Source organism: Pogoniulus pusillus, chromosome 24 (assembly GCF_015220805.1).
Source record: "Pogoniulus pusillus isolate bPogPus1 chromosome 24, bPogPus1.pri, whole genome shotgun sequence".
Taxonomy (NCBI): domain Eukaryota; kingdom Metazoa; phylum Chordata; class Aves; order Piciformes; family Lybiidae; genus Pogoniulus; species Pogoniulus pusillus.
The window spans coordinates 3,709,138-3,735,729 of NC_087287.1; the positions used below are offsets into that span (position 1 = coordinate 3,709,138).

The following is a 26,592-nucleotide window of genomic DNA, read 5'->3' on the forward strand; positions in this document are numbered from 1 at the left end:
CCAGCCAGGTGTCCTTAGAACTGGCCCAGTTAGGTACAAAGTGGTCAAACATTCACTGCCTAAGTCAAGCTTTAGCCACACAACTGCAGAGCAAAGAGGTACTCACTGCTTCTTCTCATTCATCTCCCAGGCTTCAAGTATTCGTTCTATAAGTTGGCACTTAAGGAAGAGCTATCAAGAGAACAGAACATGGTGAGTAATGTGGAACACTGGGACACATTTTACAGCTGATTTTACCAAGTACTAAAGCCTTACAAGCCAACTAATTTCAGTTCAGGATGAACACTTTCATGAAGGCATTTAAAGTTCAGAAGCAGCAGTCAGATCCCAGCCAAAGCTAAAAGGTAACCTTTCATTCTACTTCTCTTCACATCTGCTGAGCTGTAGGACATTAAGCCACACAAACAGCAATTTTAGTTCTTAAAGAGAAGTTTTCCCTTAAGGAAACAAAGTATTTGCAGGACTGCACACGCTGGGGCAGGAAAAAGTTATTCTGTGGCACTTTGAGGTTTAACACCCAGAACTGACATTTTAAGAAAGAAAAAAACAACCTCCCCCAAAAAACAAACCAATCAAACAAAAATCCACACATATAAAAAACCCCAAACTAAATCCCCAACCCAACAAAACACCACAACAGAAAGACATTCCTCTTTATTCTACAGAAAGCAAAACTGGACTATATTTCATATGGCCTGCTACAACTGCCTAGAGCCAGGAAGACTGAAGTGACAGCCAGAGCCCCACAACTTACATGTTTCAGCAACAGATTGTCCCCTGTGGAATCCTGATCTGTGATTGTGCTGTTTTCTGTGCTCTCCAGAGGACTTGCAAGAATCAATGCAATACAGATTTCTACTTGGGTATGCAAAAAGTTGTTCCATGTGTACTTGAAGAACATGTCCTGAAAAAAAAAATCCCACGAGGTTCACACAAAACAAGGTCTTTTTATTCAACATAACCAATAAACTCATCCCAGCAAGCAATGACACCGAGTTGAGTGCTGCTGTCAATATGCCAGAGGGACAGCAGTGCACCTGGACAAACTGGAGAGGTGGCCCAGGTAAAACAAATGAGGCTCAACAAGAGCAAGTGCAGGCTCCTGCACCTGAGTCAGAGCAACCCTCACTGGTCAACCTCAACACAAATAATGTGTCCTGCTATGGTTGAAGGATGAGGCAGAAGTCCACACGAGCAGAGTCACAAGGTGGCCCACTAAAACTCTGCTAAGCGAGGTCTTGCTTTCTGAGCTACCAAGAATAACTGTTCCTCTGGGGGACAGTGCTGAGATACCATTTGGTGAGAGAGAAGAAAAAGGGGTTTGGAGGGATCAAGAATGAGAACAGCAGGGAAGATTTGACTATGGCTGAAAACTTGAGGTGCAGAGTAAGAACTATTCAAGTGACCAGAGGAAAATGCTGCCTTCAGGTAGACGGAATCTTAACAGTAAAATCTGCTGTAAGAAGTTCTTAAAGAAACTGAAAAATCAGGCTAAAAAATACACTACAAACTACCTCAGCAATAGATAAACAAGATCTTAGCAACAATGCAGAAGAGTAAAGCAAGCAGCATCAAGTTCTTACCAGTATGACTCCTATGCTGTTAAGCTCTATGAGCTCTTGATTGACACTGCCTGTATTGGTCTGCAGCAGGCTAGATATTAACCTGATGACATTCAAACGTGTGTTTCCCACAGGTGGATCCAACACACCCCAGGTTGTTTTCATGACACTCTTCTGAAAAAAAGAAGCAGGTAGGCAGTTAAAGACATTAAAACATCCTACAACACCCAGCTCACCCTCACCATGCACAACGGCAGAGTGAGCTCAGAGATGTATGCACTCAGTCCTACAGCAACAGCCTCACTTTGGGCCCACAAAGGTAATCTGCCCTCCGAACACCACAGCTGCTTGCAGTGCTCACAGGCAGCCAGCCCTGGATTGTAAAAACTGATTATGAACCACAGACAAAATCTCAGGGCAGATGCATTCCACCCACCCTCAACAGGAATCTGGAGATACTTCCTAGGAAATGCCCTCACTGGTTAGCCCATGTTGCTACAACGGACACTAACCAGCCAGCTGGAGTATGATAAAATGCCTCCAATCCCAGGTTCAGCCACTCAAAGCCAATTTCACTAACCATAGCCTTCTCTTCAGTCTTATTAAAGCTGCAACTCCAGCAGCAAACATGCCATGAGCAGGAGCTCCTAAAGAAAATGCCTTCCTCTCTGAAGGCACAGCCTGTTTGACAAGCAGACCACTGCTGCCTGCTCTAACAGTGGGTGGCATTTCTTGCCTGCCCAGCACCAATCTTGCACCAGACAGCAGCTGAGTGACACTCTGCTAGGTCATTTAGTCCACTCCTTACAGAAGGCAAAAACTAAAACCATCACCTTCTGATGATCCTTTCCCAAATGCTCCAAGTGATCCTAGATTCACTCACTCTACTACGTGACTTACTCGGATGCTGAGTGTGGCCAAGCATCAGAGAACACTCAGGTATCTGAGGGGAACCTGCTCTCATTGTACTGCAGACCTACAACTTGCCAGTTTGTTGCAATGAAGATCAGGCAGCTCCTTTGCATTTTATTACCCAACCTGCACTTGGAAAACTTGAGGTCTCATGTTTCTGAGCTTTAACACTACCCTGGCCCTCTCCCAAACTGCTATTGTATGCACCTCTGGTCCTCTTCTCCTATGGAGCACAGCATCCAGTTCAGTGCTCTGTCTGAAATTCTGCCAGGGACAATTTCAATGGCAGAGAGTCAATTGACCATAGGCAAGCCCTTCTTTATACAGCTGCTATTTACCTGCTGCAACAGCAGGGCAGAGGGAAGTTGCTGCCATGCAACTTGAACTGCTGCTATCAGTTCAAAAGCCCAAAGAATTAAACATGCCTAAAGTACAGGGCACATGCCATGAAGCTGCTCTGCTTGGCTCCTGGGCATGTGTAGAGGCAATGTACAGACCTCCTGTGGGCCCTGCTGAAGCTCTGAACAACTGAGGTACCTACAGTCCACATTTCCAATCCAGACAGGATTTCCAAGAACAGAACAGGACCCACTTTGAGAACACACAGCAATTCTCTTTTCACTGCTTTGGCAAAGAAGGGATCTCTTCAAGGCCAACTGAACACACTTTAAGCTGGAAAAGCACACTAATTAGCAAAACTCTGGCTCAGGGACAGTAATAATGAGCAGCAAAGCTCACAAGAGGCTGGGAGCTTGCCCAAAAGCTCTCAGGATGTGTTTTGTTTGTTATTACAACCTGCCTAAAACACAGGCCCACAGCAACAGGCCTGTTTCAATCAAATTGGTAACACCAGGTTTAACTCACTTTTGGAGGCTCAAGCAGGAGCTCATGGAAGGATGACAGTCGTGCTTTTATGGCTTCTAAAACACTTTTGTTGACTGAGTAGGTTGAATTGCTCATGCCTGGAGGACAGACCTCTATGTGGCCTTCAAACCTAAAACACAATGCAAGCAACAGCTGACAATTAGTACAGAAACTAATACTAACTGGTCTGAAGAACAGGACTGGTGAGGAGCAGCTGAGGGAGCTGGGAGTGTTCAGTGTCCAGACCTCACTTTCTACAGCTTCAAGAAAAGAGCTTGGAGCCAGGTGAGGGTTGGTCTCTTCCCCAAGGAACGAGCAATAGAATGAGAGGAAATGGCCTCATATTGCCGCAGGGGAGGTTTAGGTTGGATACCAGAAGGAATTTTCTTCTCTGAATGGGTTCTCAAACATTGGCACAGGCTGCTCAGGCAGATGGCTGAATACCCATCCTGGGAGGTGAGGGACACGGTTTAACCCCAGACTTGGTAGAGTTAGAGACTGGTTGGACTGGATGATCTTAAAGGGTTTTTCCAACCAAAATGACTGCAGGAGTCAATGAGAGTCAACCTTACAGCTGTTCCATTCCCTCTTGAAGCAGATGAAGCCCTTTACTCAGCTATCCTGGGCAATACAAACAAGCTGACTGTATCAGAGTCCAGCGGTTCCCCAAAGTGAAGTTGTAGTAAAACCCCAAGTAACTAGTTCAGCAGCCAGTAGCCACACAGTATACTGCACAGACTGACTCCACTCTCTGTAGCCACAAGGCAAGTGGTGCCATGTAATGGGTCTGATGTGGCACACAGCACTTCAATTAGCTTCTAGCAAACAGTGAGGAAAGGTCACTCCTTTGTGAAAGTGCAGTGATGCCAACCACCATCACTTGGTTTGCTCCTTCACTTCCTCAGCTACCACAGGCCACAAAACTGCTTGAGTCTGAGCACAGAGGGAACAGTTCCTCTTGCTGAGCAGTTCAGTTAGCTTGTGCAGGCAGAAGTCAAGTGAGGTGAGAGCACTTACGTCTGCCGCCGTGTCTCCAGCAGGGTCAGGAGGATCTGGATTGCACTGACTATTGCAGACTCATTCTTTTCTTTATGGAAGATGTTAGACAGAAGCTGCTCTATTATTTCTTGCCTGAAAAGCAAAGCATTGGCATCAAACCTGACACTCCTTCAGGGTACAGCTGTTAGCAGCAGCAGCTATCATCTCCCTGTGTAAGATAAGCCAGGGGATAAGAGGAACATGAAGTTGTTGGCAGAGAGAGTGATTGGAATGGGCTGCCCAGGGAGGTGGTGGAGTGGCCGTGGCTGGAGGTGTTGAAGCCAAGCCTGGCTGGGGCACTTAGTGCCATGGTCTGGTTGGTTGGGCAGGGCTGGGTGCTAGGTTGGGCTGGATGAGCTTGGAGCTCTCTTCCAACCTGCTTGATTCTATCCTATCACTGCTAACTATTGTTAGCCTCTCACACATGTTCTGACCTCCACATGTCTGATCCCACTACCTGTAGCAACACCACAAATGTCCCCCAAAGTGGCCCTCCAGGTAGCTCTGCTCTCTTGTCTTTACTGAAAAACCACTCAAGGTGGGCGGCCATGGAAGTTCACCCGAAAGGCAGAGCCTGACCCTTCAAAAAGGTTTCAACCTTTTTCTGACCTGAAAATGCCAGAAATGCAGCAGCTCACTTACTTCTCCAGACTTGCCAGCAGTGGGTCTGGTTCTGAGCTGTTCTGCACTTGCAACATCTGGTCTCTGCTTAGGCGAATGATCTCGCAGAGCGACTGGGAAGCATTTGAATGCCTCTGGAACACAGAAACAGCTTTTCACTAGAGAGCAGGAACATGTTGGGCTGCAGTCCTTCAGCACACAGCCTCCCTCCAATGGCCACAGCAGCAAGCAGAAAACAGCAAAAGTTTCAGGAACTTGCTGAAGAGCCAGAACCAGCAGTATCAGAGCAATACTTACATCTTCATCTTGAGATGGATGGACAATTTCCACAAGCCGCTGGATAATTCTCTCCTCGTTTAGCCACTGCAAGAGAGTTGGGAAGAGCATCAGCCAAGTGAAGGATAGAATTCAGGCCACAACGTTCAAAGGAGTTGTCTGACAATTGTCAAAAGCCATACTGTGGGCATTTCTAAAGCAGGACTAGCAATAGCTTAGTAAAAAGAAATAAAACGACTGTTTCTGAGCAGAAGGACAAGAGAAAGCCTTAGATATAAACTTGTAATAAATCTTCTGACACCAGAAAGTGCCAGCAGGGTCCAAAACATTTTGGGAACTGCATCCAGCAAGTGTGTTAGATACTGAAGAGCAGGGAAAGAGAACAGCCACTTAGATTCTAAGTTGGACCCAGCAGCTCTGCAGCTCCAGTGGAAAACAACATAGACATGGGCAGTTCCATCAGAACAAAAATAAAAACAGCTCCTCCCGACCCAACCCACTCCCCCCCCACCAGCCCTGACCCAACCCACTCCTCCTGCCCCACCCCCAAGACCGACCCAAACCACCCCCGCTTATGAACCCCCCGGGACCAAACCGACTCGACCCACCCCCCCAGGACCAAAATGACCTGACCCACTCCACCCCCCCAGTCCCCCAAAACAAATCACCCCTCTCCCCAAAGCAAGGCAACCCCATTTCACCTCATTTCAGAACTTAGGTTTGCCCAAGCAGCAGAGCAGCCTGCCCAGACCCCCCATCCAAACCCCCCATCCAAACCCCCTTGAGACACCCGACTTACATTTAACACTTCTTGCCGGGGCTGGGGAGGTTCTATGCAAGTCAGTAGCCTGAGCAACAAATCCATGATAGCAGAGGTCCCTATGTGCTTAATGATGAGGTCTACAAAATCATGTTTCCTCTTTAAAAACTCCACAATCTAGAAACAAGAGAGAAGTAAGCTCACACGTGCTCAGCTGCACACTGCACTGCAAATCACAGACAGCTTCAGTTTCCCTCTACCAACTGCAGAGAATAAAGGAGAATTTCTGGAACACTTCCCATCGAGGCAAGATAAAGCAACACACAGATCCAGACTGTGTGCACTGCCTCGGGCCTCCTCTCAAACCCAACCTGCTGACCATAAACTACTTCTAACTCAATGCACAGCCAAGCTCTCCTTGCTCCTCTGAACTGCTCTCACCCCTGCTAAGTAAGCAAAGCTCCACACAGCAAAGCCTTGAGGCAATACAAACACACACAGAGTTTGTACCATTAAAGATAGAAAACGAAGTTTGTGACTGTTGTGTATGAGAGTCACTCACTGCAGCTATCTGCAGTACTGGGCCACATCAGAGTGCAACAAGCACAAATCCAGACTAGACAAGGAGTAGCTCAAGAGCAGTGTGGAGATGACTCGGAGATATCAGCTGGTGGCAAAGTGCCCAGCAGCCAGCACTGGTGGCTGGCAGCCCAGAGCCAGCTGTGTGCTGGCTGCAGGCAGAGCAGGGAGAGCAGCAGCAAGGGAGGGGATTCTGCCCCTCCAATCTGCTCTGCTCACATCTCACTTGCAGCACTGCCTCCAGCTCTGGGGCTCCAGCACAAGAAGGACCTGGAGCTGCTGGAGAGCATCCAGAGGACACCACAAAGATTCTCAGAGGGCTGGAGAACCCCTGCTGTGGGGACAGGCTGGGAGCATTAGGGCTGTGCAGCATGGAGAAGAGAAGGCTCCAGGCAGACCTTAGAGCAGCCTTCCAGTACCTGAAGGGGCTCCAGCAGAGCTAAGGAGGGACTCTGGACAAGGGCTGGGAGCGTGAGGATGAGGGACAATGGCTTTGAGCTGGGAGAGGGGAGATTGAGAATGGTAATGAAGAAGAAGCTCTTGAGAGAGTTGGGAGACATATGCACAGGTTGCCCAGGGAGGCTGTGGCTATGTCCTACCTGGAGGTGTTTCAAGGTCAGGTTGGATGAGGCCTTGAGCAACCTGTGCTGGTAGGAGGTGTCTCTGCCCATGACAGAGGTTTGGAAGGTCCCCTCTAACCCAAATCATTCTATGATACTCCTGAATAAGGACTCATTATGTCACTCACCTTGCTCTGTAACACCTCTTCACACTACATGGCAGCCAATGAATTCTCTCACCTTCAACTCTAACAGCAATTAACCCAAAAATCACCACATGAAGTAGTGAACTAAGCCAAGCCAAAAGGTAAGCACTCATACACTGAGCACAAAGAGCTCAAAGTCAACTCCAGTACATCTCATTCACCCAGACAGTTTTAATTCCTGTACATACCATAATAAAACCACCTTAGTGTCTTCCACTATGGAAGGTGAACATTCTTTTTTGACTCTGCTGCTATCCCTCACACGAGAAAAGCAGTACTGCTGAGTACTACAAAGCTATGAAAGTACTTAAAGTGAGAGAGCATCTAAATATTTACCTGTTCTGGTTTCCTGCTTATAAGAATACTTAGCACCTTGCTGAAGAAACTGGCCAATAGAGGGTTTAGAGGAGATTCATTTAAAAGGAAGCTGTACAGTTTCACAAGTAAGGATTCTTCTTCTCCCAGCCTGTCGTTGATTTGTGAGACATCTGATGTCAGCAGCTCACACGATATGTTTGGGTATCTGGGGAGGAAAAAAAAACATCAAAATGAAAAAATAAATCCCTCCCTCACACTTCAAAGCTGTCACACCTCCAGCTCTGAATTCAGAACCTGCTAAGCCTTCTGACCAACTTTTCAAGTAGGGTTGCTCTGCACTAATGCAGCAAAGTACTGCAAAGGAACAGAACTGCACAGTCAGCCTGCAGGCTCTGCTGGTCCCTGTGAGAAAGGGACTCTCTATTCTGCAACAGCAGCAGGGTAGGCACTGGACAAACAGGGAAAGGGCAAGCTCTTGCTAAAGCCATCTGATCCAGGAATGATCTCCCAATTCAGAAGACGCCTCTTTTGAAGGTGAAAAAGGTCAGAAGTTCAGCAGACTGACAGCCCTGGACAGATACTGGGCAGGGAGCAGCACTTTTGCCCCTTTCTAACCACAAGAAGGATTAGACTGGAAAGGACAAAAGGAACAGCTTCAGGATAGGTACTTAAATTAGGCAGAAACTCAGTAAACTAGTCTGAGCCTGCCAAGGCCTCCCAAGCTAGCTAGTACTGCTTCATGGCACAGTCAGAAGCACAGGTCAGGTCACCGAGTAATTAAACTAAGAGGCCATGAGGAGCAACAACTGGCTGAATTTGACAGTAGTATCACTCACACACATACTGAAAGGCACTCTGACAGCATCAGCAGCTTAAGGCTTAAGTGGAAGATGCCTCAATTTCAAACTCCACTAACATTTACAGGAGATTTGATTTACCAGAAATTGTGAAGTGCAATTTATTCCACACTACTCTTTTACATCCCATTTTAAGAAAACAGCAGCTGTCTGCATAGACATCTCTAAAAATAGGCCAAAATCAGCAGGAGAGCTTCTCTACAATTTGCTAGGCTGTCTTGGAGTCTAAACCTCCTCATCAAGGCCATACTCAATCCTAACAATTCTACAGAAGCAAATGCAAACACCAGGCATGAGGTGTTACAAATGTGTTCTTGCAAAGGAGTGATACAGACCTTCCAGTTGGCATTTTCCAAACATCTTCCCAATCATCCAAACTGCAAAGTTCATGTTAGTTCTGATTTTTTTTCCCCCTTGTAAGCCTCCTTTGGACAGCAACTGATTATAAAAGCATTTGTGAGTAAGAGGTTTCAACTGCATCCTTCACCTCCTCTATGGGCACAGGCTGGGAGAGTTGGGGCTGTTCAGCCTGGAGAAGATAAGACTTCAGCCACATCTCAGAGCAGCCTTCCAGTAACTGAAGGCACTCCAGGAGAGTTGGGGAGGAAGGTCTGACAAGGGCTGGGAGTGCCAGGATGAGGGACAATGGCTTCGAGCTGGGAGAGGTGGGATTGAGACTGAAACTGAGGAAGAAATTCTTGAGAGGGTGGGGAGACACTGGAAGAGGTTGCCTAGGGAGGTTCTGGATGCTTCATGCCTGAAGGTGCTCCAGGCCAGGCTGGATGAGGCCTTAAACAACCTGTGCTGGTGGCAGATGTCTCCCCCATGGCAAGGGGTTGGAACTGGATGATCTTTAAGGTCCCTTTCAACCCAACCCATTCTACAAGTCTCTGATTCAGAAAAGATGCAAGTATTAGAATGGTTAAAAATACCCTATTACACACTGGCTAGCAGAGATTCAAAACACATCATCAGACTGGAGTAAGTTACCCCTCCTTCCACCTTCCTAAGACTTCCCACCCCCAAAAGGTTTTCCTACTTATATCGAATCTTTTCGTCCATGTCTTGCGGTGGCTCTTCGATGATAAACGAAACCAAGTCCTCCAAGCATTCTGACTTCAGCAGAAACTCAATCAGTTTGCGATTCTGAGCCTTGCACTCCTGCAGAACATCCTCCTCATCCATCAGCTCCTTCAGTGTCACATCTTCTCTCTCTAGAAGCGTATCTATGTGGGATGACGAATGGAGATCAAATTTCCAAAACATGCTGGTCTGCAGAAGGAGGACACAGACAGATCAGTACAGTTATAAATCCACTGCAGCAGGATTCCTAGCAACACTTCAGAGCAGCATTTCATAGCTTCTAGCCCCAAAGGTACCTGCATGCACAGAAACGTTCCACAGCTCAAAGAAAACAACAACTGATGCTGATGATCAACAGCCCTAAAATCAGGTTTGATTAAAGAGGACTCCATAGGACTGTGTGTACTTTTAGCAATAGCCAATATTCTAAGACTCAAAGGTAAAGGTTGACTCTGAGGGGGTTTGTGCATGAAAGGAACATGCTCATCTACATAACTTGTTGAAGTTGCTCTTCCCAACTTTTGTTTTTTATCTACACACCAAGACTCAGATGCAGAAAAAAGCTGCTTGCTCATCAAAAGAATGAGAAGATGGGCACTGCATAGGTACCACCCTTAATCTGAAAGAACACTACTTTTAATTAAAACAAACAAATCCTTATTTCTCCAGGAGGAATTAGCAATTTGTAGGTAGCACACAAAGTCCTGGAGCTCATTTCCACATGGGACCTACTCTATCGTTGGACCTTCCTCCACAAACCTGACACAGGAGAAAGAGCAAAGGACAATAAAATATCTTACACAAACATCTGGCAGTGCAGTGGCCTCAACCACTGTAGCACTGTGAAAGGCCAGAACAGAAATGTGTAAGGATGAGCAGATTCATCTTTCTTTATAAAATGCTTTGGGACGCATCCCTGCTAATTCTGCTAGTCTAAGATATCTCACAAGCAGCTGCTACTTACAGCTGTGTTACCAGAATGCTTCAGCCTACAACAGATCAAATCAGTTCCTGCTCTCAATTCTCATTAAGATCAATACAAGCATTTGTTCCATCCCTCTTCTCTGACACAGGGCTTTTCCAGGACAGACATCACCTCTGGCACAGCATCAGCTGCTTTTATGTGAATGCTGAATTTCAGTGGGTTGGAAAAGATACTGGGCAACAGTAAGAGAAACTTTGCCTTCCCTACAAACGGAACTAGAAAGCTTTTGAGCAGCTCTCCTTTAAAAGGCAACACTCCTTCTGCTCTTTGCAACTGTCTTCCAAGTGTGAAGGATTAATTTACTAGATTACTGCTGTGTATTAGTGGCACCAGCTGTGAGGACATGTCCTTACTGGAGAGACTGTAAGGGAATAATGCTATTTCAGAGAGAACTCTTCTGCAAGCTACAGGTTGTGTGCAGAAACAAACTTAAAGACAAGAATCAAAATGCTTTTGTCAAAAACTTGCAAAACCTAAACCAGAACCCTCCAATCCCCATGCAATTAAAGAGCTCACAGCAGGAGGCACACATTTGAGTTAAACTGGATTCAGCGTGCCCATTACAGCTCCTGGAACAGCAAAACATCAGACCTGGTACTTGATCAGTTTACGAAACAGATACTAAAGACCAAGGATCCAGCTCAACCCTTTTCACTAGCAAGGCTTCCAGGGTTTGGCCTAAAGATCAAAAAGCCTGGGATACTCACTATGGAGAGGAGCTTTCACTTGCTATCACACACTGACCACTCAAGATCACCTCACTGTGCTTAGTCTTATGGATGCTTGCAGCTGCTTACAGACCTGTCCCTAGATTACAGAGCTTTCTGCTTAAAGATGTGAGAGTCAAAACCAATCAGGAGAAGGTGCAGGTAATTTCAGTTGCAGTATTAGTACTTAAAATCATCTGAGATTCCATCAAGGATTAAATGGTTAAAATAATTAATTTTTACAAACAAGTATTAGTAAACTTACAACTAGGGTTCCAAACACCTGATCTCATCATTGATCTTAAATCAAATTATACCAAGTAATTAAAAACACCAGCTTGTGGGTGTTCAGCCTACACACAGCCTTCCTGTAAGCAAGCAAAACCAGTGCATTATTAAAGTCACAGGACATTTTTTGTTTCAGGGTTGTTTCAAGCCCCTAGAAAGTAGATCAAATCCCTCCCCTCGCCCCAATCAGTGGCAGTGGCATCTTTGCGAGTAGCCACTACCAATGCTCATGGCAGATGTGATTGCAGCTCATTTCAGCAGCTTTGATGCATTCCTCAGTTACTTATCTCAAGAGAAACTCGAGAAAGGAAAAGAGCAACAACAAAAAAAGAGGCATACTACTGCAAACATGGCACTGCGTTATTTCACAAGGGCTCTCCCAGGGGCTGCTCCCTCAACATCTCAGGTGCCGGCCAGAGATTACTCCATCACTTTTCAACAGGAGCCCAGGTCCTTTGAAACAAGGAAAAATAAACAACATAAAAGGTGCCAAACGGGAAGTCCTGCAACACCAAAGAGAATGTTCTGTGGTGTGATCACTGGTGATAAACCTAGAATCAGCCTCCCACAGCCCTCAATGAAAGCTTTAAACCCAAAGCCATTGTTTTGCTCACAGTGTGCTGCTCTGCCCACCCTCCCAGACCCCAGCAGTTCTCAAATATTGAATTATCTTTATGCTTTCTTCCAATTCTAATCCAAATTAGGCCTTGTGTCCACAAATGAGCAATGATGCTCCTGAAACTTTCCTGTCTGGAAGGCTATGACAAACTCCTCACATCAGGTTGTGTCACTCCCAAAGTTCAACTTCACCGCCAATACCAGCAAAAAAAATCACAACACTTGGACTCAACACAAGATGCAAAAGAGTGCAAATACAAGACATGCCCAAAATTACATACTGCAAGAAGCAAAACAACCCAGAATACTACTAAGAACTCCCAGATGGGGAAAGCAAAATAGTTTTGAAGATGGTGGGGCTGCTGCAGATACACAACTGTCTTTTGTAACTTGAATTAGCTCTCCTTAACTTCCAACGGCTCCCAGCAAGCAATGCTAACTGATTCACACCAAAGGTACAGCTCAAAGATTACACAAACTTGCTGATGTAAAACTTAGGACAACTCAAGATCCTAAGGAACACTTATCATGCAGAAAAGTTGTTTTGTGTTTTAGTGTTGTTAAATTTCTCCTCTGAATGAATGCTCAAGTAACATTCCACATAGTAAAGACCCGAGTTGAATCCACAAGTAAAGCACGCAGCACACCACAAGGAAGAATGCTTGTCAAGTGCTCCCAGACAGGGCAACTGAAATTCTCACTTGAGTTGTTTGATGAAGTGAAGAAATAAAGGATCAGAACTGATCCTTTTGGACCAGGCAAAACCTTGAAGCCTTCTGCCTGCTCCAGCTGAACTACACAAGGTGCATTTTGTTCAGCAGTAGCTAGTCTGTGGTTCTTTACAGAGGTCCGATGCTTGACTCCATCAGGAAATGCTACTACCAGTCACTCAGTAAGATTCTCCACAGCTTGAAGTCAGCCTAACTGTCAAAGTCCCTTCCTGAATACAGGCATTCCTGATTTGAAGCCACAAAACAAAGCTGTGACTTTCAGTTAGACAAGCATGATGTTTAGTTTGGGGCAATGCCCTCTGCAGCAAACCTCTTCCAAAACAAAGTTTAGTTGAGAGCACTCACAAATCCCTTCAAAAAACAACAAAACTATTTGAGCTAAACCTTTAAGCATCATGTTTAAAATAAAACAGCTATGAGAAACATACCTTGCAAGGAGTCACTCCCAGCTAGGTACCTGACACACCTGAGTATTGACAGCTACCTTGATCAGCACAGAAAGGAAACACCAAGGACCTTGGCTAGCCAGCAGCAGCATGTTCTACCTAATAACAGGATGCTAAAAGCAGACACACAGATTTCACAGCAACACCCAGCTGTCTTTTCAGGGAATAGAAACATTTTAAAACATGTATCAGTACCAAGCTGAAGATGTTTTAATGCCTGAAAGTCTGAGGAATGTAAAGAGTTCTAACAAGTAAAAAATGAGACGGAAGGTAACAGCCAGTTTCACCTACCAGCATATTTTCTTACTGTAGCTTCAAGTGCACAATGAAGAGTTCCTTTTGTACCACCAAACTTTTTCAACCACTTAAACATGTCCTAAATTGCGTAGCTTATTTTAGCAAAACAAATTCTCTCAACAGTGTAGCAACTGGCAGAGGATTTGCTGGATGCAACCATCAACAGTCCCTGGTGCCACCTGACGTTTTCAAGCAGGTCCTACGTTTCTTAATGATAAAAGCATTTCCAACGCTTCTAAACATCTAAAGAAGGAGGCTGGGGAGGGACAAAATAATTATCAACACTTATGCTTCTATCATTAAAAGAGAATTTACCAATATCAACTTTTGAATGTATTAACAGATGTCTTTAAAATGCTATGCATGATCCTCTACCAGCTTCACATAACCTCAACCATTTAGTCCCTAAATGCATTTAATCAGTTTCCAGTTTTCTTGGTCTCCAAAGGACCATGATTAGAAGTGCTAGCGTGCTGTGTAAAGTGCTCATTTTGACACTGGAAATGGACCACCTGTTCAAAGCCAAGCACAAGGGCACATCTCAGAAAGTGGTAGAGCTAAACAGAATTACCAGTTTCCCAAACTGGCAGAGGAGACACTCCAGTGGCTGCTACTGAAACTGCCTCTTTTTGCTCAGCCAGAGCTAAAGCTGCCTGTCTTTTGCAGGCTGAGGCATGACTCCCCACAGCATGAAATATTCCAAGGGCCATTAGGTGGGAAATCAAGCACTTACACATTCAGCCTGCAATCAAGGGCAAGCTGAACAGAAAACTGCAAGAAGAGGAAGACAGCTGCATTCTGCCTTGAAGATATTAACCAAAACAGTTCACTTCCATAAAGTTACAGCAATTTATAGCTCTCCTGGTGTGAGCCAGACCAGAACCAGCTCTGCTCAGTGCTGGCCCTGTCCAGCTCAGAGGCACTTTTTGCAGCTCAGGGCAGCTTTGCACAGCCAGGGGCTGCTGCTAGCAGGGAGATGCTGACGGAGACAGTTCCTGCCAAGGGCTGCAGAAAGGCTCTGGCTTGGACTTGCTCCTGGGCATACCAAGAGCACTGCCACAGCTTGTGCCCCACTCTGTGGTGGAGGAAAGCAAAGGCAGCACCTGTGGGAAGAATCAGACAGGACAAGTGACCCTCAACTGCCTACCAAGGGATTGAAGCCCATGGATGGCATCTTCAGGAGAAAGCTGAGGGATCACCAGGATGAAGCTTCAATATCCTGTGCCTCAGGAGGACTCTATCCCTTCTGATCTCCGAATCCAGTTCCTGTCTGATGTTAAGTCAAGTCCTGGACTTGCCCAGTGCCTGCCCCCAGTATCAGTGGTGCTAACGGTGCTGTCATCACCATCAGGGGTTGAGTTCCATATTGATTTGTGTCTCTACTCCATTGAATCGTTCCCATTCCCATCCCAGATGGTTCAGTTTCTTTCCTAGTCCATCAGGCACTCCCTCTTTTTCCCTTTCTCTTCTCTTCAAGAAGGCCTAAGGGTTCATGAAGAGTATCTGTCAGTGTTTGTTACGGCTGGCCCAGCCCTGACCCTTGGCAGCAGCAACACCCAGTTATGCTTTAACTGAACTCCCCACTTGATGCACGCAAGAATGAATCTCACATACAACAAACGCACATTGCTGCTTCTCCACCGAGAGTGCAGGGGGAAAACAAATAAGGAATTCTTTGTCTTCCATCCCATTAAAATTGCCCAGTTTTTAAGTAGTATAAGAACTCTGCTATCAACTCTGCTTTAGCTGTATTTCCAAACACTTCCAACAGATCATACTTACCCAGAAACCTATTTGAAAGTAAACTGGTTTTAAGTGAAAGCAGTGAGGTTTGCTGTGTTATTAGCTAGAAAGTGTTACTGTTCCAGTGCCTCATTTCACCACATGACTTGACATTACATCCAGTAATCACAAACTAAAAAAAGAAATAATAAAAGCAGTCATTCAGGAGAGTTTTTGTAGTACAGTTTCTGTATTTCTTGAACTAAATGCTAAGAGCAAGTTCACACAGAACAAAAATCTGATGAGAACAGAGTAAGCTGTAGCAGTCCCTTCAGTATCTGAACAGTGTTCAGTAGTTGTGGAAATGATCTTGAGAAATACTCCACTACTGACACTAACAGTTAAGACTTTTATTATTAGAAGCTGGTGAAGTTTGAAAGTAGCTTTGTGGAGGACAGCAGCTTTGTGGTTTGAAATGGGACGGAATTGAACAGAAGATACCAATATGTTTGCCTCAGCAGTTCAATACATACTGCAACCCCTACTTCCAGTGCTACTCCTTCCATTCCAAAGGGCACGGCAAGCCAGGGAAGGTGCTTAAAGGGAAACAGACCAACCCACAGTTCCTGCCTTGAGCGCTGGGAGACCTTGTGCAGACGTGCTGCACCTCCCCTTCCAGCCTCAGGATTTCTGGATGCTTTCCCCCTCAGCCACTGCCTGCAGGAGGCTGAGTCAGTGGGAGAGCACTGAGGAACCCCAAGCCTCCTGCAACATAGCTGCTGTCATCTCATCTGGGGAGGTCTGTGCACACATGGAGGTAAAGAGACAGTAGAGGGGCACAGGGGAGCAATCCCCAAGAAAGGAGCACTCAGCTTTGCCCTACCACCCTCCTACTGCCACGGGAGGGCCTCTTTCAGGCTACACCCTCCCTCAAGTCCCATAAGCATAACTGGCACCATGGGGCCATCACAGTGGCCTCCTGATATCATGAAGTATCAGTACCTTTTAGGGTGACCCAGGCAGCTGGTCCAAAATTCACCAAGCTTCAAGGCTCTCAGACTGCATGGAGGACTGAACACAGAGGTCCCAAAGCAGCAAGATGGGCACCTGGTTTTGTATGGGAAGGCAGACAGCTGCAGAGGAAGCAGTGTCCAGGGAGGCAGGGCAGCACCATCAGCCACACAGCAGCAATGGCCATGGCTTACTGCACTTGATGGTGTGGAGCCCATGGAGGTGGCTCCATCCAAAGATGAAGAAAAAACAATGGATGTGTGTTGTTCTGCACTACACTGCACCAGGCTCCCCCTCATGGCACCATCAATGAGGCATCAGAAGCACCTGGCCAGCATCTTAACATCAGCTCAGCCTCCACATCTAGCACTAGCTGAGGCACTGCTTCCACCCCTGGCTGTCCTGCAGGCTCACTCACTGCATCTCAGCACAAGCAACTGTTTTGTTGACTCTATTTATGCACATTAGCTGCACCTCTATCTAGGTCAGGCCTATAAATATGTAATCTTTTATATAATATATCTCCATCAAATGCACACACACACACTCCCCACTATGGCTGAATGCCCTAATAATCAATTACTTTGACTTGCTGAAGTACATAAACGAGGCCAAACTAGTTAATGTTTACTCAAACACAACCAATCCCTCCAACTTGAACAGGTCACAACCGTCCAGCAGTACAAAAATCAGTTGAAATCTACAGCTTGCAATGAAGTCACAAGAGCAGTTTTATACCAGTAAGCGTATCCTTGTCAATTCCTGCTCTAAGTTAATAAGTGTTAATAAATACAGATCTTAACTACCTGCAATAACTACAAGTGAGACACTGCCCGAGTAGAAAAGATTATTTTCTAGTAACTCCACTTCAACAGCCAGATTTACACATTTAAAGCGTTCACTGGTCACAGAACTCAGACTGTTAATATTCTGAATACTCTATCTTCAAAACTGAAATTACATGCCTGTGTAGTGAGAAAGGCAGATGTAAAAAGCAAGCTAAACAATGTATAGCTCCCCAAAAGATAATGTGACATCAAAGCATGCAGTTTAGTACCAAAAACTTCACCACAGGAGACAGTATGACCATGCTTGAATATGATAACCTCAACGTTATTCATACCTAATGTCAGTTCATCAACACATTTGCTTTGAAAGTCTTCCAAAGACTTGGAGGCTGGACAGCAGAGAGACCTCCTGGCACAAAACCAAAACACTTTAAAAAATGTTCCATGTAAAACAAATAGAATTAACTACAACAGTGTTTCTAGATAACCCTTGATTCCCAAAGCCAGGCAGACAGTGTAACAGCAGCAGAATGGGTTAAAAAACAAAGTTACAAACAGCCAGCTAGGAAGGAGCCAGAAGAAGCCTTAAGGAAAGGGAAAGAATGGCCACAAAGTCTGGACTGCAGGAGGAAGAGCAGCTTAGAAGATGGACCTTAGATTGTGAACCTAAAGAAATCAGAGAATAAGCCTTTAGCGGACACGAGGGACACGAAATACTTCAAGGAATTCAGGAACTACTTCAAATGTAAGATAAGGTTTTACAGACGCAGAAGCTAAAGGCACTGCTGTAGGTGAAGTTTCATAGTTTTTACCTGGTAAACACAAAAATTTTTTAAAGTTAACAAAACAGAACACTTTGTATTCTCTCAGGCTCCTTGCCCATTACAGGGTATCCTGGCAATAGAAAAGAAATAGCTTTCAATCTACAATATTAGCAGGACTGAATTAGATGAAGCAGATTTCTTCCTACAACGACAAAAAAAAAAAAAGTATTTCATAACTTCACATGGTTAACAGGCTCTGATCAACACTCAGCATTGCTTTGCAGGGAATAAGACGCCAAAGAAGGGAATAACTTGCTGGGGAGAAAGTTTCAGCTCAGTGCAGCATTCTCCAAGAATAAACAGTAAAGTATCATCTGAAAGACTTCCTTATTTTGAAACCAGTTTTAATGAAACACCTTCCCCTTTATTTCTGGGAGACAAAGGGAGAAACTTCAGTGCCTCGGTGAGATAAACCTGTCTGTACGGCCTGCACTAGGCTGGGTTCATGTCAGGTTCCACAGTGGTTTTGCTTGTTCTATAAACTATCAGCAGTTTCAGAGGCTCTAGCCAGCCTGATCTAGGGTGGGGAGTCCCTGCCCATGGCAGAGAGGTTGGAACTAGATAATCCTTGTGGTCCCTTCCAACCCTGATTGATTCTATGATTTAGGCACCCTAACAGCTTTCGATCTGAAACACCCCTCAGAGGTTTTTCACCACAGTCTTTTCTATGCTCCTAACTGCTCTTGTTAACACCTCATTTACAAACAACGTCACACAGAATTAAAGGTACAAGCATTAAGAACACCCACTGCGATGACATGTCTGTATAAACAAGCCAATCTGAGATCTGTTTAAAAGTTCGCAAGCAAAGGTACACAGCAACCAGCTGTTTAAAGCTGCTGTCGGTCACCTGAAGTTCATCACGAAGCTGATCTCTGCTTTTGCTTTAGTGTGACTTTGCTTTACACTGGAAGGGCTTAACCAGATACAGACAACTGGCTTCAGAGTGACATTACTGCTTCTGTTTTGGGCAACACCAAACTGACAAGAAAAAACATCCTATCTATCAACTGATGCTTCCTTCTGATGTAACCATTTCTGGCAGCTGTAAGATTAATTTTCAATTAAAAAACCCCCACACCTTCGTTTGCCTTTTTAACAGACTTTTGTTTTTTCCAGGAACACGGTAGTGTCGTATAGAAAAAAAGAAGTGGAAGCACTAGCAACAAAGAAAGGCAGCAACTACAGCAAATTCAGGGCAGTGACTATCTCCTCCCTAGGTGAAAAGCTGTGCTCTCTGTCACACAGAGCTTCAGCTACAGAAATCCCCACAACTAAACCACGCCTCCCCCTCAAAACTTCAAGTACTCTGCCGAAGAGAAGAACCATTTAAACTTTACACCTTCTCTACTAAAGATAAGATGTCTTCAAAGCTGCTTCTTGATCTTTGCAGGTGATTTGATAGCCTCTGTGGAACTAAAGATATACAAATCAATTCCTCTTGGGCTAAAAGAAACTCTCAAATTCGAAATAAACAATCATCCAAAAAAGTGTTTGGGTTTTTTTCCCCCCTTAGCTTTATTAGTTTTGTGGATTCAAATACCCTGCTGCTTGTTATCTCCAGCAGTTCTGGAACCAAACGCCACCACACCTGCATTTCATACACAACAGCACAAAGACTCCAAGCCTTAACCTACACACACTGAACTCGAACTTCTCCAAGGCTATTCAGTAACAACACGCCCATGACCTGAAACTCAACGTAGTACATCGGCCACAACACTTCCAAAGGTCACACGCCCATAGAGCCTCAAGTCTACATGTCTGGTAGATTTGCCAACCCTTTCTGAGACAAGTAACTAACAAGATCAGAGAAAGTAAAGTTCCCTTGGCTTAGCTTGCTTTACAGAAGTTCCCTCGATTATCATTTCTGCATTTGAAAAGCACTCTTACGTTTCCAAGCAGCGTTCAAAGAAGGGAGAGAACATCACCTCCTCAGCTATGCCACACAGAAGCAAAATAAGCCTGCTTAGTTTAAAGCACTCCAAGAAGAGAGTTTACAAACTCTTCAGATTCTGTCCACAGAGGTTTTAATCGCCAGTAAACCACCCGAATGAAAACCACTATATTCACTCTCCACAGAAGGTTGTCTTTCTGCTACTCCTCTATTTCTGAGCAGAAATCTTTCATGTCCAAATACCACTGTTTAGCAATAGAACAGTCAGCTTTTGAATTCAACAGTGGGATTACATAGGAAAATTCTGATTACACTCCTGTTTTATTAATAAGCTACTAACAGTGCAGGTATTATAGCATATCCTGGGAAAGCTTTTCTCAACAGAAGCCTGCTCTGGTTAAGTCAGGACATTCAGTCCACCTCAATCTACAAGAGGAAAGTTTCATTTAAAGAATGACTTCCATGCAGTGGTATAGATGGTATACTGGATTCAGGTGAAGGACAGCATGGTAAAGCTCCAGAATTCCCCAGTGAACTTCATGCTTCTCAGCTAGAGAAGATAGCCACTATGTGCCCAGCTAACGTAACTAGGACTATACACACTACACTAATGCTGCTTGGGCTGGGACATGTCTACTTTTGAAACCATTCCCATGCATTTCTATTGGCCCAAACACTGGACCAAGTACATCCGTCTGCTTATAGAGCAAACCAATGCAACACTTAGGCAGCTTGAGAGAAAGTGAGAGAAATGCAAGTTGCTGAGTAGTGCAACATGCTTTCAAACCAGCAACTTGTAGCACCTGCTGCATCTGAAATGAAGTTGTTATCCAACATTGGTTTGCACTGAAAAAAAGAGTCTGGTTGGAAGACCCCTCCAGACTCACCCACACAAAAACATTCAGGTTGGAAAAGATCCTCAGGATCACCAAGTTCAACCAATATCCCTATTCTACAACTTTACCCTATACCACAGTCAAACAACTTTTAAAGACATCCAGAGTTGGTGACTCCAACACCTCCCTGGGCAGCCTGACCACTCCTGTAGTGAAAAAAGTTTCCCTAATGCCCAGCCTAAACCTACTCAGTTGCAGCTTGAGGCCATCTCCTTTTGTTTTATGGCTAACTACCTGCGAGAAGAGACCAGAGCCAGCCCGCAGGCTCAGCACCAAACCATGGCACTCAGCACCAGCTCCACAGGCTGCTGGAACAACGCCAGGGATGGGCACTGCAGCACTGCCCTGGGCAACCTGTGCCAAGCTTTGAGAAGCCTCTCACGGCAGAAATAGTTCCTCCTGCCAGCCTGAGCCTCCCCTGCCGCAGCTTGGAACCATTTCCTCTTCTCCTGTCCCTTGCCACCAAGCAGCAGAGGCTGCCCCCTCCTCGCTCCAACCTCCGTGCAGGCAGCTGTAGAGAGCAATGAGCTCTGCCCTGAGCCTCCTCTCCTGCAGCCTGCACATCCCCAGCTCCCTCAGACCAGCTGCTCCAGGCTCTTCTCCAACCTCACATACTGCACTCAGAACAAGTGTGAGTGCTTTTATACAACCTTAAATCCAAACTAGATAATTTCTTCCCCTCTTCTCACTGGCTTATGGGCCCAGAAAGATTACCAAGAAAAGATACAGTCTAGCAATACAAAGCTATTCAACGTTAATGCTGAACAGAGACTGAAATCACTGTTCCTTACCCCATCCCTCCAAATATCTGGTGAGAAAAATGCAGATAAACTTTTCTCCTTACTACACTTATGTCTTGGCTTTTACTACAGAAGTTAATCAAACCTTCTCTTCCCAATAACGTCCTCAAGTAACTCTTGAATGGATAGTCTTCAAAGATAAGAAACCCGGCCTTCAAATGCCTATCACCATGAATTTGACAGACTGGAACTAGCTGAAGGGTAAAGGAATCAGTGCAGCTGATGCAGTCCTGAATTCTCATTTAACTGCTGATGAGGAGAAAATCTGCACAACCAAGGCTGTTGCAGAAGCACTCAGAAGCAACTCACTCACGCTGTGACTTAAACTTTGAATACTTTGCTTCAAACACCCAACTTTGAGGGCACATTTGGATGCTGAACTGACACTCTGAATGAGCACCAGGACTGCAACCCATCCAGTCTGACAGGAGTGCTACAGGACTCTAAACTGGCCCTGCAAAGAAGCCCTGCACTAACCTCCCTGTTGGCTGCCTAGCACCAGCCACACTTCTGTCAAGCCTTTTCTGACTGTCAAGCATACTTTAAGAGGTGTCAAAGGCAGTGGGTGGAGGGAGAAGGGAAGGAGTTTTTCTTACAAGTTCACATGCAGAAACAGCTGAAAGGGTTTGTCCATTACCAAGGTCAGCACGGTGAGGGAACACACCACTACTGACAGGACAACAAGGATTTTTGTTGCTTCCAACTTTGCCCCAAATTATAGCACCGTAGTCCTGCTGCAAGATCTGATGAGAAGTAAGAACAAGACATGCAAGGCTTAATTCGGAGAACACATCACCTCACAGAACAGTAGAGGTTGGAAGGGACTTCCAGAGATGGAGTCCAACCCCTCCACCAAAAACAAGGTCACCTAGAGCAGGTCACACAGGAACACATCCAGATGGGTCTTGAAAGTCTCCAGAGAAGGAGACTCCACAACCTCTCTGGGCATCCTACTCCAGGCCTCTAGCAGCCTCACAACAGAGAAGTATTTCCTCATGTTGAGGTGCAACTTCCTGAGTTCCAGTTTGTATCCATTCTACCGCAGAATGGACAGTGGCCCCTTCTTGACACCTACCACTTAACATATTTGTAAACACTCATCAGACTCCCTCTCAGCCTCCTCTTCCCCAGGCTTAACAGCTACAGGTCTTTTCTTATCAGACAGATGTTCCAAGCTCTTCATCACCCTCACTGCTTCCACTGGACCCTCTCCAGTATATTCCTGCATTTCTTGAGATGGTGAGCCCAGGGCTGCAATCACACTTACTGTCCTGCTTCTTCCTCATGCAATACCAAACTCTCTCATGTCATGATGACGACAGCCAAGGCTGTCCCAAACCACCACATCACTAACCAGACCTTCTCTGTTCATTGATACAAGGTCCAGCAGCACACCTCTCCTCACTAGTTTGAAAACAAAGCCCCAGACTCTGTCACTTCTTGCTTGACTCTTCACTTTCCCTAAAAGGTTCATTGGAGACCTGTTTTTCAGCTAACCAGCATGTCCATCACAGGTTACCTGCATTGCATTACTTAGAGGCTGTGGCTGAGATCATATTTCAGCTTTTCTTGATACTGACAGCTACAGAAATATTTAAGCCAGTCTTGACAGCCACACAATGCCAAGCAGGACTGTTCTTTTAATTAGGACATCAAGAACTGAGTCACTAAATATATAACCCATGACCTCTGTGGTATCATACCCTGCAAAGCCTGCCAGAAGTAACCAAGCCACCCTGCACACAAACACTGGTTACTGATCTCCCAGCATGGCAGGGTCACTAACACATTCTGCTTTTCAAACTGAAAGCTGGAAACCCTAACATCTTCACAGACTGGGCAGGTTTATTGCCTTAAGGTTTTTATTTCCTCTTTTTATCTTTAAATACTTGGGGTTGCTTGATTTGCTCTTGGAGAATGACTACTAATGATTACTTCACTTACCAAAAAGCTTAAGCCAAATCAATGTTTATTTCTACAGTACCTGGATTTTCAAGCAAGTTATTTCAATGTCAAGCAAAGGAAGAAAGAAATACAATAGCACTACCTGGATATAAGGGAAGTGACCACACTTGCTTACCCAATGTTGGTATCTGCATTTAGACAAATGCTTTTGTGCCACCTGGAATCTCACCCAGTTTAGCACCTAACTTCTGGCCTTGATTGAGTCTTGAACCAAGTAAGAACACTGTCCCTGCCTCTGCAGAGCATACTCCACACCTTTCAGGTTTTCACAACTCTGCAGAGATTTTGAGAACAAAGTGCTGAAAAGAAAACTAGCCAAAGAGTTGGGCTACCTTATCACGCAAAGATTAAGTGATAATCTTTATTATCAGAGATTACAAGCCTTCTGCCACAGTCCTTTGTAATACAAAGTGCTGGAAAGCCCCCTGCCACACCTTAAACAAGGAGTACTTAGCACTACAGAGAGAAACTGCAGACTCAGGCGTGAGCTTCAGGTTTCCAAGAGACTCAGCATACAAAACTAAGAGAAGACTGCTTTGAATGAGAAGATTTCATCAACTCTCATCTACATAGCTTCAAACAACAACTACCATTTTTATTTAGGTATATACAAAAATAAGTTACAAAGATAAACTAGAAACCCTGGAAAATAACAGAAGCCCATTGAGAAGGTATTCTTCATCTAAGACTTTGAAGTGGCTATTGAGTCAATGTCATCTTTCTTCCCCCACTCCCTTGCCAACTATGCAGCAAATCGCTCCAGCAACCCAAGTTCTGCCATGCTGTGCTCCTTGCACACCATGCACACTGCAATTACACCATTTTTTCCAGGCTAAGACACCTCTGGCACCTTCACTGAGCAGAAGCATGCCTTCCCCAAAAAACTCTTCCCCTGATGGAAAATACACAAAATCAAATCAATATTGGCAAGCAGAGGAAGACACCTTCTTCCACTGCAACACACATCCTGCTTACAAAAAAGCCTAAGTTTTATATGGAAATGCCAAGCCTACTTCAATGCTTCTCTGGAGTGTGAGAGGAGTACATTGGTTACTCTACCGTAGTTAGAAGTGGCATACCACAAGGCAACTTTTGTAGCATTTCTGTAGCAGTTTAAGAGCTAATGATCTATTTTGGTTATAAATAATGAAGAAGAAAGAACATTTCTGAACATTCTTTTGAATACAGACTGAATGAGCAGGGCCCTGATTGTAAAAATACTAATAAAGTCTGTATCATTCATTGGTTTGCTAAGAGGAATAAAATGGCAACATGTAAACGATTTCTCACTCTTTGTTCCCTTTCCCTTCTGCCTTCCCCGTCTTCCACTGCTCCTCTGTGCATGACTAAATATTAACCTTGACTGACCAGGTAACATGTGAGATCTTGCTGGTTTTCTGTCTGAAGGGAGAGAAGGTGGCATTTGCCCCTTCTGGGATTTATTTGTCCAGGGTGGGGACTGGGTTTCTGTATTATTTCTAGATTGTAGGTAATTGCATATAGTTGTAAATGCACATAAATATAGTTTGTATATATGCTTGTAAACTTCATAGAAAGGTTTAGGTTGGAAGGGATCTCAAGGATTATCCAGTTCCAACACCTCCCACTACAACAGGTTGCTCAAGGCCTCATCCAACCAGCCCTTGAACACCTCCCTGGGCAACCTGTGCCAGGGTCTCACCACTCTCACTGCAAAGAATTCTTTCCTAACATCTAGTGTCAATCTCCCCTCTGCCAGTTGAAGCCCGTTACCCCTTGTCCTGTCATTACAAGACCTTGTCAGTAGTCCCTCCCCAGCCTTCCTGTAGGTCCCCTTCAGATACTGGAAGGCCACGATAAAGTCTCCTCAATGCCTTTTATTCTCCAGGCTGAAGAGCCCCAACTCTTGTAACCTGTTCTCATAGCAGAGCTGCTGCAGCCCTCTGATCATCCTTGTGGCCCTCCTCTGGACTCATTCTAACAGTTTGATGGCCTTCTTATGCTGGGGGCTCCAGAAGCATACACAGTACTCCAGGTGGGGTCTGACAACTTGCTGTAAAATATAGCTTTATCTTACTTCCAAGATGTCTGAGCTGGTCTGGTAAATTTCATATAATCCTACCACAATTTCAAAAAAGGAAACTTGTTTTTCAAGGGAGATTACTTTTGTAAATCTCTACACCAAAGAGATCATCAGCTGTGCAATACCACAACTGCACTAATATACACATGCAAACAGTTTAAACACACCGTCCAAGCAGGATGCCAGTTTAGGGATCAAATGTTGTTGTGGAATGACTATTATTTCAACTGCCTCTCATGTCATTTTCTTAATGCCCATCAAGTCAGGGCTACACAGCAATTCACCAGGTATTTCTAGCATCCACTCTCTCCTACAAGTACTTTTTCTAGCTACCAATATATCATAGAACGACCTAGGTTGGAAGGGACCTCCAAAGCTCATCCAGTCCAAGCCTCCTGTACTCAGCAGAAGCATCCTTCACTAGAGCAGCTTGCCCACAGCCCTGTCCAGCCTCACCTGGAATATCTCCAGGCATGGGGCTTTGACCACCTCTCTGGGCAAGCTGTTGCAGTGTTCCAGCACCCACATGATGCAGAATTTATGCCTAGCATCCAATCTCAATCTGCTCTGCTCTAGTTTGCAACCACTGCCCTGATACTGTCCCTGCAGGCCTTTGCAAACAGTCCTTCTGCAGCCTTCTTGTAGCCCCTCTAGGTACTGAAAGGCAGCTCTAAGTTCTCACTGGAGCCTTCTCTTCTCCAGACCAAAGGCCCCCAGCTCCCTCAGCCTGTCCCCAAAGCAGAGGTTCTCCAACCTCCCAGTCATTTTTTTCATCTCTCCTGGACTCTCTCCATCAGGTCCACGTCCTTCCTGTGTCCAGGGCTCCAGACCAGGACACAGCACTGCAGGAGAGGTCTCACCACAGTGAAGAGGCAGAACTCCTCCTCTCCATCCACTGTCTTTCAACAGCTTCCCCACA

General features: G+C 45.2%; 1 protein-coding gene across 6 annotated transcripts in view; it reads right to left on the bottom strand.

Annotated features, from left to right (window-relative positions):
• PPP6R3 (protein phosphatase 6 regulatory subunit 3) overlaps positions 1-26,592 on the bottom strand; it is a 53,351-nt gene that overhangs the window by 19,893 nt on the left and 6,866 nt on the right. For 3 of the 6 annotated variants that reach the window (XM_064163091.1, XM_064163090.1, XM_064163087.1), the window contains exons 1-11: positions 11,956-11,974; positions 9,593-9,825; positions 7,715-7,901; positions 6,073-6,210; positions 5,295-5,360; positions 5,019-5,131; positions 4,356-4,469; positions 3,339-3,468; positions 1,584-1,736; positions 755-904; positions 107-171 (exon numbers count right to left, since the gene is read on the bottom strand). In XM_064163091.1, coding sequence (XP_064019161.1) covers positions 107-171; positions 755-904; positions 1,584-1,736; positions 3,339-3,468; positions 4,356-4,469; positions 5,019-5,131; positions 5,295-5,360; positions 6,073-6,210; positions 7,715-7,901; positions 9,593-9,825; positions 11,956-11,967 — 1,361 coding nt within the window. In that variant the 5' untranslated portion in view covers positions 11,968-11,974. Of the gene's footprint in view, positions 1-106; positions 172-754; positions 905-1,583; positions 1,737-3,338; positions 3,469-4,355; positions 4,470-5,018; positions 5,132-5,294; positions 5,361-6,072; positions 6,211-7,714; positions 7,902-9,592; positions 9,826-11,955; positions 12,049-26,592 lie in introns of those variants that run through there. The other 3 variants (XM_064163088.1, XM_064163092.1, XM_064163089.1) reach the window with 3 other exon arrangements.